We start from the raw sequence: 11,358 nt of genomic DNA, 5'->3' as shown, positions 1-11,358 counted from the left end.
ATTCGTCAAACCATCTTTATCCGGAGCTTTCTGAAGTCAACGACTTTTCGATTCTGCAGTCATCATGTTTGAGTAGTATAAGTTAAAACAAAGTTAATTTTCTGACACATATTGTTGAAAGCAATGACTTCTACTGGATCGGCAAAAAGCGTACCAAAAACTTCCACAACCTCTCGCGGTTTAGTACGCAGGCGCATCGTTAGATAATGAAAATGGCTTTGGGGTATACCACGAGAGATCATAACTAAACTCTGCCGCTAAGTTGCATTTCAGGAGCGTGCTACGGTCGGTTCGAGGGGAAAGTTCGTCTCAAAAAAAGATGTTTGGACGAACTCTAAACTGGCGTGGGCGGCTGGGAATATTAGAAGCTCAATTACTTTCCTTTGCCGATTTTGACTCCATTAACAAGTTTCAAATGGGATTATTCAGAGAGATCCTATTTGGTTTGAGCTCGAGGTAGAAGTTCTGTTAACTGACGGCTTACGACGGACGACATTCTTGGTAGGCTTGTCAAAGGTAAAACCTGCTTTCATGGGACCATATGTAAGGAAAACTCGAAAAATATCCCCAAAGATGAAAGCGTCGTATAAGTTAAACTTTGACATAACCTAATATATAAATCTACGGACTAGCTGAGTCTGTCTACCTTTAAAAATAAAGGCATGCGTCTAAGTTAAGGACAAAGTTTAAACTGAAATTGCTATTGGTAAATTGTTTGTTTCCCTAATGTGTCCTGACGAGGTGCTTTACACGTATGTAGTCTGTATGTTGTTGCTAAGGGTCCGATCTGACCCTGTTTATAATTGTTCTTGAACCTGGTGGAAGCGCCCACTGCAGAGCGCCTTTCTCTATGAACATCCATTAATAAATATTTTCAATCAGATTAGCGGATCTTCGTGGTACGTTACAGCTAGAAGCTACTGATGCTTGCGACAGAATAACTGCGAGCTTTCGATCTACACCGAGGCCAGACTAACTTCAATAGAAACAAAGGACGTTTGTCGGCAGGTGACCAGCTGAACCACTTAGTGGTGCTTTCTCAGAGGACTAAATCAGCTCCTTACGGATTTTAGTAGAGTAACTTTCAAGTAACACCGGTTCACTATATCGCTTTTATCATTGTACTTTTTTTCAACCGTATGTCGAATTAGCCTCGTGAGAACTTATGTCGCCACGAACAACCAAATACAGAAAGTAACCGATGAAGAACCCCAGTTTTCGTGCACTACGTGCAGAATCGTGCACTACGATTAAAATATATGGAATACGAAAATAGTCGACAGATACCTTTTTATATATTTCAAGTCACTTAGCAAGGTGAATAAGTTCAAAGAAAACAAAAGGGATGACAATGAAGCTTGGTATAGGGACACGTTCACATCTATAATCATCAGTGCAATATTTTTGAGAACCCATATTGATCATATGCGTACGCGTGTTCCTATCTATTAACATTAACTTGTCGAAAAAGATACGCTTATATGACAGTCGCTGTGAATAGTAGTACTTCGCTACTTCACTGGATCTCAATCCTGTGACTTTCTACAATCGTGTGTATAGAGCGAATGAAAAAAAAGCAAACAGAAAATAATTTCGTACGTTACAGAATAGTTTTCTTGTATATACGACTAGGGCACCTTAACGTAACGTAATTATTATTTATGTTTTTAATTTTAAAAGGTAAACACAAGTTATGCACTTATCGATGAATGCATTTGCTACTCGTCACGAATCGAACTATGAGCTGCCCAATGCCCTTGCCTGTGATTATTTAACGCTGTTTCAGTTATACCCAGACACGATCACTTTGTGCCCATGTTAGCATGATCGTGTATTACGGCTATTATCTGATTGAATCTAACATCGTGTAGTCTTCCCAAGGCATCCAAATGAAGTTGAAATTGGCCGGATCGGCCGCGTTCGTATTAGGTCTGTTCTCTATGGGTCGCATTGTTTTGGCATAACACCTTATCTTAGTGGTAATCGCCTGGAATACATAAAAGTATATTCATTTTAGCACGTTCCACTTTTTTTTTTTATCTGTTTTTATGTCAGTGATCAAATCGTAACGTTTCTGATTTCTGCGAAACGACCGATACAATCGTGCATTCAGTATGGAAAAGACCTGCGTATTTCACCTCTATTACATTGTCAATGTAGCCTCATCAGATCTACATACAAAAACCGCCTAAATAAGCCGCATAAATGTAAAAACATTTCTATGCGATTTTAATGGCGGTCGCGTTTACCAAATCGTGCTTATAAACATTTGGAGTTCTCTAAATCAATACTGTTATTAGGAATCGCCTTAGGCAACTGATCCCTTAAGTGTGAAACTAAGCGTGATTGTTCATGCCAAATTTTGAAGCTGAACTACCCTTTCCCGCGTAGCTAGACTTCGCAAGAAAGCACGTTATCACTGCACCAATACGGAGCTACAATTATGTGTTGCCCAAAGATATCCCCTCGTACCACGCACTCACCTTCACAATGTCGGGGTGCTCGTCAAAAACATCGTTTTGTTCGCAGGGGTCCTCGCGAAGATTGTAGAGGCAAGGTCTGTTGGCGCCATTGCAGTATGTTCCATTGCCGGCGCATTTAACTGTTCTTTTAAAACTAGTCGCCTCGACGGTTGGGTACCATCCGTCATAGCGACCGCCATCCCAAATGCCAGAAATGAGCTTGAAATCACCCAAACGGTAGGCGGATGTTCCCCATACTGTGTCGACGTTATGCAACAATCTGCGAATTAGAATCGGTTAGCCACGTGCGCTTCTTTGCTCCCCAACTGATCCTCGGGCCGCAGGGCCCTGTAGCTTCCAGCTTTAAAGTCTCGTATAGTTACTATGGAAGCTGTTAGGTGCACGCAGGCTCATGCACGCATACGTTCAAATAGAGTAAGTCCAGTCGGATACGAGCGGCGGTACGTCATTCACTTAAAAAGCCAGGTCATGTAATGTTACGGTGTAGGCTACACAATCTATCAACAGTCAATTCTTATTCTATTCATTTATTGTGGAGTTATAATATAGTGCTAATACATACATTTGTAGTTAATACTGGTAGCTTCTCTACCTGTGGCTTACACTTTCGGACAGACACTTTCAAAGCTACTTTTGCTGAGACTGAATCGACCCAAACGGCAGAAAAATACTTGAGACGACATATAACTTGGGTTATATATTGCAATTTTTCAGCATCGTTATTATTTGAAAATTCCAGCAGATCTTGCATCTATATAATATACCCTACACCACAAAAATCGAATACCAAAACCAAACGATGTCCTAGCTTACACCTGCAAATCGGCTAATTAGTACTCATAACTTATCAATAATAATTAAGGGTTTGATACAATTTCAAATCATCTTACTCGGTTCGATGATCTCCTGTTGCCGTGCGCAGTTGATCCCAAAATGAAATTCCATCGAACTCTAACGGTATGGGCTGGCCAATCGCTTGAAGAACTGTTGGTAAAATATCCGAGATATGTACCAACTTGGTGTATTTTCCCTTGTTGAGCAGACCTGGTGCCCAAACGATACCGATTCCACGAACCCCGCCCTCCCACAGGGTATATTTCGAACCTGGTTGAACGAATCTATTAATGAAACATCCTGTTTATGCACGGAACTAGCTCGACATGTCTCCCCGTTGATATCTTTATCGCATAGAGAGCTTTGGTACGCTTAGGCTAAACGCCGATCTAGCCAATCTACAATCGGAAACCATTCAACAGGCGACAGGGAAACTAAATCGACTTTATAGCGTCGACATATATATCTGTTGATACAATTGCTCGGTACTCTTTAATAATAATGCTAATCATAATAGCAATAGTAATGATAAAGGAGAACTCAACCTCGAAGGGGATGATTTGAGGAGCCGCTGTTCGCCATGCCGTTTGTTGGTCCACCATTGTCGTTGGTGAAGAACAAGATAGTGTTCTGCGCATAACCATTGTCCTTTACTGCCTTCATAAGGTCTCCAACTGAACTGTCCATGGCTGACACCTATCGAAGTTAGGATCATACAATGGCAGAAGTGAACTTATTGGCTCAGTCAAATAGCTTTCAACAATGACTATGAACTAGGATGGGAGCGGGGGGTTAGGAGCAAAACACAAAAACCTACTAAAGACGGTTTCAACTTTTCTTGACTACTTGGTAAGAACAATTTCTGCGATTGTAAAACATTTCATAGAGGTCAGTCTCTGACCTTGACAACGTAAACTATTACTACTACCACAAGTCTGCCACAAGTGATTCATGGCATATGGAATTCTATTTCATTGTAACAATGAGTCGATGTTAGGCTTCTTAAAGGTTTCCCTTACCATCGCTGCATAGTGTCTTCGTTTTTCGTCAAGGATTTTTGCGTTATATTTGTCAATGAACGCAAGTGGAGCTTGGAGAGGTGCTTCGCTGTTAGCAACGTGGACCGCCTGGTGTGCAATGTAAAGAAACAACGGTTTCGACATGTTATGATTCTGAAATAACAAAAATATTATTGATTAACTGTAGCATCGTTTGTGAAGTCTAGCTGGCTTTAGTATGTGTAGACAATGAGGAGAAATCACTGGATCTACGTTTCGATAAACGTGTATTTCGCAAATTGTCAGTACGACCTATGGCTAACGACTTGAGAAAGGTATACGCTTTCATATCTAGATGATTAAATTTGGTATTAAATAGAATTGCCCGTAGCAATACTGCGCTCTCCAAAAGTAAATAACATTAAGGTAAATCCATCGTGTAATTTTAGGCTATACCGAACCTATATATATATATATATATATATATATATATATACGCACCTCGAGAATATTGATGGCCCTCTTCGTGAAGATGTCGTTGGCGTACTTGCCGTGAAATCGCTGTTCAGGCAATTGGTTTGTCCAAAGATCTAGGCCCTTATAAAGTTCACCGGATACTAAAGAGCTTTCACTACCCCAGTGGTTGTAATAATCACTATGGCCAAGCCTAAACCCAAAATGAGTCTTAAACCCACGCTGAGTCGGTAACAGCTCAGATCGGCTGTGACCCAAATGCCATTTTCCGACGATATGGCTCTCGTAGCCGGCACCTAAAGGGCGTACCAAGGTCACAACCATAAAAAATCAGGTGAGAGTAGGTAGAAGGATAGGGTTGCTTTTGTTTAAAATCAACCAAATAAGTTGGGAAAGTAGCTTAGAACATGCAGATTCGAGAAGTTAGTTTCTGTTGTATATTCAGTGGCTTTAAATTTGCCTTTTTACTTTAAAGAATTCATGTTGGCTTTTAACTGAATTAGGATATGTTGAGAAAAAATGATATACCTTCAAGGTATTGAGGCATAATTTTAAATTCAGCAGGCAAGCCCCACGGCTGGGCTCCGGCGATGACGTCGTGTTGAAGACCCAAGTGGATCGGGTACATACCTGTCATAAGGGCGCCTCGCGATGGGGTACATATCGCTTGAGTATAATAGTTTTCAAGTAACACACCTGAAATATACAGAGAGTAGAACAATACGTCGTTATCAATGCAGAACCTCTACCTTCCGATGAAAACCGTAAGCACATGTTAAAACTTATCTTTCAGTAACTGTCACAGGATATTTAATGTGTACTTTATTTAATTTGATATTTATTTCTTGTACTGATACAAATATAACGTTATATTGGCCAACCTTTCAATATGGCTGCTTAGGTGATTAATACCTATTCAGAAATAATATAAGCACAAAAACGTTTCACCAATTCTTCTGACATGCCTTCCTTGGCTATCTGATCGATGTTTGGCGTAAGTATTTGTTGGCTTCCATGAAGACTAATATCGTCCCAACCAAGATCGTCAATAACAATAATGATGATATTTGGCGGAGAGACATTTGTCGTTCGTTGAGTCTTGATAGAGCGTGATTTGGGGTATGGAGCGTGGCACAAGGGGTTCAGTTCTATTTTCCGATCGCTGTCTGGCTGTAACGCGTCTACCGAAATACACCATATTAATGTCAAAAGCAGGACTTCGATATACTGGTTGTCAGGCATCATACCTTATTTTAGCGCACGGTGTAAGGTCGGAGCGCTTGCTTGCTGCGGCCCGTCCACTTTTAGAGTAGTACTTCTGACCTCAGATGCAGTTTCGCAATGATTGAATCGGGGAATCATCAGGGGTTCGCCACTCCATATGAGAATTACGGTCTGCTCCAACAGCAATCTGTGGTAGACACCCCAGAAGTGAGTAAATTCGCCTGCTATATTTAACTCAGGACGAACTTTTCCTAAAAGTAGCTTCGACTGAACATCAACGGGTAGCATGTATGAAGATCTGTACATCGCTTGCACCAACACGCGACGTCAAATTGACGTCCACAAGCTTGCACTACAGCAGGTAAATTAGTTAGTTAGATAGAGAGCACAATACGTACTCTAATAGACTTGAAGTATAGGCAGGCTTACTTTGAACAAAAAAAAAAAAAAATAGATGCTAAGGGCGTGTAATATTTGCAAATCCAAAAAAAAAAAAAAAAAAGGCCAAAATATCGGCAGTTGATCGTTTGACTAAAGTAATGATAATATATATTTTGGATCTTACGTCCTGTACTACCTTAGTCACGCATTGTTCCAGACAGCTAGTTACTGTGAGCACGAAACGAAGCGTATCTACGCGAAGTTTAATAGGCACACGCTATTACTGCATCGCATATTCGGTAAACACAGTTGTGTCAGACGTTGACAAAGCAGGTGTCTGTCTTTAGTGAAATGGATTATACCTTTGCAGTCTCTTAAACTAACCGCGACTGTAAGGGTCAAATTCTCTGAGAGATACCAAGGGATCCTTAGAGTCGAGCATTGTCAAGATAACCTCTCAAAGATTCACTCAAAACGAGACCTTTAGAAAGGCAGCACCTTTGTAAAGCTCCCAACTAGTAAATAACGACATATTAAGTCAAGCAGAGGTTGCTTGTAGGTTTTGATTCCTTAAAAAACTTGTCGAATATCACTGATTTGTATTCTGGTACGACCTGGTAATACTAAGATGGCTATTCAAATTTATCAGATCGAAGTGATACGTTTTCGTAATAGATATTCTTTGTTAGCGGGAAAAGAAAAAAACCAAACTAACAATTGTATACCCAACGCTTTTAAAGGTCCTCAAAGGTAGGCAATTGAGCCACGCAAGAATGATCTACTCTGTCGCTATATTTGCGTCCGTAAGCTTTTTTACTCACAGCTATCTACATGATAGCAGTACGAACAGCCAAATGAAAACTGGTTACTTTCAAAAAATTATTTCAGCTATCAAGAATCACAGATATATAATGAGAACTATGTATACGCGTTTTTTGCGTACGGATATCAATTATTGTATCATATACACACGCGTCGTCGATCTTTAATAGAATAAAAACGCCTGCAAAATTAAGTTGTCGCCACCTCCAGCAGTCACTGATAGCTTGATGTCTTTAATAGATTATAAAGCACTGAAGAGCGTGATTACTGGAACCGTCGACTCTTTCTGTCAAGCGATTATTTCTTGTGAACGATCCTACCCGGGCTCAGTAGCTAAATGCCCACTAAATGAACAGCGTTCAGACGTCGAACGAACTGTATAGGAGCCACGTAAGGCCTTTCATCGCGAAAATACCCATCCATACATCCCCTAAAGCAGCTGTAGTGTGGGTTGCCAGATGCCCAATTCGCATTTGTCTACCCACATACCATGGAGAGCTGCGCCAGCCCAATTCAGCTGGCGGTACCAGATTAATTTTGTCTACACAGAAAATGAGTTTCTACTAAAGGACGCTAAAGAACAAAGAGCTCCAACGCAATACGTTCTAGGCGTGACTAATACTGCGAAGTAAAGAGATATAAATCCGGTTACCGTTGACGCGTAACCTAAAACCCGTGAAACGGACCAAGTCACCGTTTGCCGAAAGCCACATCCAACCATAACTAAAATATTTTCTGATTAACGATGCTTTGTTGCTTGCAGTGTCATCAGATCTGAAGCTGCCATTGCGATCGAATCGTCCTCCGACAGATACTTCACAAACAATTGAAACAGTACCTGCTACACTATGAGTGTTGCCTTGTGGAACCGTAACAGCGAAATCTCTATCTTTTACAATTACATGTCAAAAGATTACTTGTTTCTGTCAGATAGATTCTTGTCAAATAATATTAATAAAAACACGTATAATAATCGGTCGGTGTACTAATAATTATTTTATTGACTTCTAACACCACTCTATCCACTGATACTAGTTACCTATTATATAATACAACAAGTTCTGATCATTATGTACAGTAGAACAATGGCTCTTCATGACGTTCGTACCTCATAAACGAAGATCTGCTAAGTATGACGCGTCGATATGCCATTGTCATCTTCTGTGGGAAGACAAATGTTTACTTTACAGACAGCCCGAAGGTTACCTATGTGAAATAATATTAATGGCAAGTTATTGATCGCAACAATCAAAATCCAGCCAGAATACAAACTGGTCTATTTGATGGGCTCTAAAATTAATGCATGTACTTTAGTCTGGGTAGGGCCGTCGAATAAAGTTTGCAAGCGTCGTTCTCCCTGCCCTATTCTCGATATTGCTGTTAGTAGCGTGAGCTCCCTTCCGAACGATGCTTTTTCCCAATTAGTCGTCATATCGTCTTTTTTCGAAATTCAGCAAAAAATATGTACAAAGCCAACAGTACGGTTGATTTGGGACCCATAAAGTTTCAGTCATTTCTGAACTAGGTTGTTTTTATTTGCTAATATCGATAGCCCATGAACTCGAAACTTGGTGAGGCCATTTGAGAAGGTTTCTTATGGGCAACCCTTGACCGAGACTGCGTGTTGATTTCGAATTCTCAACACCTCAGGACATTGCTATGGAGGTAACGTAACATCCACCGGTGTGTATAATTCATCCCGGAACACTGGTCATTGGTAGATAGTTGCTTTCATGAAGCTGACTTATAGCCAGCTGAAGACTACTACAAAATCCTATGGTGCGAATAAACAAGAGCACTGGGCATCGTTGTCCTTTCCCGAAGCAACTGGATATAGAATGTGACCAACCAAAACGGTCACCTCATCTCTCTCTACCATAGAATAGCCCGCAGTCTTGTTTATTGCAATCCGTTACAAAATTAGGTTCGAAGTTTCACGCTTAATTATAGGCATCACTCTAACGCGCTGAGCGGATATTCCTACCAGTTGATTCTTGCTGCAAACTGTCTGCAGGCAAAAAGGTTATAGGCACATCACCAAGACCTGTGTGTTGTAGCCAACAGGACCCCGTGCAGAGATTTTGTTACGCCAATGGAACCGTAGTAGAATTATAAGGCGAGGTAACCAACTTGAGTATCGTTGAACTTTCGTGAGAGCTGTCTATTGGTGCATAAGTTAACGTAAATTTCTATTGAACAAACTCAGTTAGTTAGTCTATTAGGCGGTTAGCGAACACTGACTGATTTGTATCGTTGCCAGCGGCTTATTTGCCTAGGGTGTAAACTAATAAAGTTTATTTATCAATATCAATGGACGATGAGGTTGTAGCTCGGCGACGAATTCGAAATAGGGGCACTTGTAAGTGAAGAACCAGGCAGAATTATGTCTCGGGTTGATCCGAAAGAACGATTTGATTTCGTTTCTAGAGAACTATGTGATTTTCAGCCACTATACCTTGTCCTTGAAAATAAGAACATTTTTTTTTTATCAAACACTATTTTTGTTGACATTGATGCTTTAGAAATAAAGGTGAAATTTTGATGAAACGTAAACAATAGCTATCTATTTTCAAGACCCAGGCCGCTACCCTGGTCCCATTGTCTTACATAGTGAAATTAATCGGATTAACTATAGTGCTCAGATTGGTGGTTTCACTTCAATCCACAACGAGTCTGTATTTGTACGCGTATGTATTGCGTCACTCCCAAGCTGCACGCTCAACAGTTCAATTTAAACGATTTCATTAACGGCTATATATGATTTAACATAGCTTTTCCTCAATTCTATTCATTTTGCGCCAGCGTTGTAGGCGTTCAGAGTAGGCTACGTTAGGCCTCTCGGGACATTTTTCGTCACAAAAGCTATTTGCTATACCGTCGGCGACGACCTGATGATAATGACGATGGGCAAAAAGGTACAATAATGAAGGTGATCTATCTATATATTCTTCTGGCTACTATTGAAAATCAAACATTAGTGAAATGGCTGGTTTTGTGCTACAAAGCTATATCCCGGACACTTTGATTTGATCCACTGGTCGCTTGCTCAGGCCGAGGAAGATAGGACATTCCCCCAGGTCTCGTTAAGTAGTCAAAAGGTCGAGCCGAATGCACTCGACCCAGTGTGATACCTTGCAGCTGCAACGTGGACAGTGGAACGTTACGGCGGTCCGGTGGACCCCCATGACGTTGTGGATGCTTGCATGCACCGGGCTTTACCCTGAAAGAGGCCGTGACACGCAAAACACAATGAAAAGATCATCGATAATTATGTCATATTGAACTGAAGCAAAATTCATAAATGTGACCAACGCAGGTATTACGGAACTTAGAGCTTGCAGCCCTCGCAGCAAAGGCATTGGGTATTTTTTTATGACCTTTAGTGAAGGTCATTGAATCAGTAGACTTGTTTGTTTACTTTATTATACTATAAACAACTATTGAATACCTATGATTGTCAGTGATGAATAGTGTCAGCTAAGGCCTATAATTGGCATATACGGATATAACAAGTGGGCATTTTTATAATTCCGTAAACAAGGATGCAACCAGATATCTTGTAAAGTCTACTAATTTTGAATGCGAATTGAATTTTTCAAAATCCCATGGATCGACTATTGTAAATGTACATTGTATGCCTATACGCATATATACCGGCTGTCGGAGTTGATAAAATGATCAGAATGTCGGGGAAGTCGTTCTTTAAATGGTTCAGACTGATGCCGCTTTACCCGTAGCTCTGCTCGGTCTAGACTGCGCGTATAGTCAAAACCAATCGGCAAATGATGTAGATCTTCAGATGAGGTCGCGTTCTCTGAGATGTGATGATTAGGCTTCCATCGATGGTGGGAATTTGATGGCTGGAGCTTATCATCATGGGATTGACAAGAAGACAGGAAACAATTATCTTTCTAGGCCACTTAAGACCTTCCATACAGGCTATGCTATAAACTAGCGTCAAGCTGATCAGATCTTGAAAGTATCAATACCGCACATGTGCATGCAATTTCACTATATGGCAAAAACCCGCATAAAATCAATCACACTAGACACATCAGTGACATCGATGCAATCTTGCATTATTTATGCCCCGTAGACCCCATATTGAATATATATATATATACGTATTCAGTTCATTCCCT

At 40.6% G+C, this 11,358-nt stretch overlaps 2 protein-coding genes across 7 annotated transcripts in view; both read right to left on the bottom strand.

The window, feature by feature from the left end:
- Positions 1–1,276: 1,276 nt before the first annotated feature.
- LOC111263711 (arylsulfatase B) lies at positions 1,277–7,015 on the bottom strand. 4 transcript variants are annotated; one of them, XM_022839061.2, is made up of 9 exons: positions 6,591–7,015; positions 5,755–6,200; positions 5,318–5,485; positions 4,817–5,085; positions 4,337–4,444; positions 3,863–4,013; positions 3,374–3,587; positions 2,484–2,742; positions 1,277–1,987 (listed from the first exon to the last, which is right to left on the bottom strand). In XM_022839061.2, exons 2-9 carry the CDS (start codon positions 6,032–6,034, stop codon positions 1,844–1,846), a joined length of 1,593 nt encoding a protein of 530 aa, XP_022694796.1. In that variant the 5' UTR covers positions 6,035–6,200; positions 6,591–7,015; the 3' UTR covers positions 1,277–1,843. The 4 variants fall into 4 exon arrangements, with proteins under 4 accessions (XP_022694796.1, XP_022694793.1, XP_022694806.1 ...); XM_022839058.2 differs by having other exon boundaries at positions 4,337–4,489; positions 6,591–7,009; XM_022839071.2 differs by having other exon boundaries at positions 4,337–4,489; positions 5,420–5,485; positions 6,591–7,007.
- A 1,171-nt stretch (positions 7,016–8,186) lies between these two features.
- Positions 8,187–11,358, bottom strand: part of Rcd6 (Reduction in Cnn dots 6) — a 17,625-nt gene continuing 14,453 nt past the window's right edge. For 2 of the 3 annotated variants that reach the window (XM_022839160.2, XM_022839168.2), the window contains 2 exons: positions 10,871–11,082; positions 8,187–10,436 (listed from right to left, as the gene is read on the bottom strand). In XM_022839160.2, the coding sequence (XP_022694895.1) occupies positions 10,214–10,436; positions 10,871–11,082 (435 nt within the window). In that variant the 3' untranslated portion in view covers positions 8,187–10,213. The remainder of the gene's footprint in view (positions 10,437–10,870; positions 11,083–11,358) is intronic. The other variant, XM_022839174.2, reaches the window with a different exon arrangement.

This window comes from Varroa jacobsoni, unplaced genomic scaffold (genome assembly GCF_002532875.2).
Source record: "Varroa jacobsoni isolate VJ856 unplaced genomic scaffold, vjacob_1.0 scaffold_85, whole genome shotgun sequence".
In the NCBI taxonomy this organism is placed as follows: Eukaryota; Metazoa; Arthropoda; class Arachnida; order Mesostigmata; family Varroidae; genus Varroa; species Varroa jacobsoni.
The sequence above is the reverse complement of the archived record's forward strand: the minus strand, read 5'-3'. Positions and strand labels throughout refer to the sequence as shown.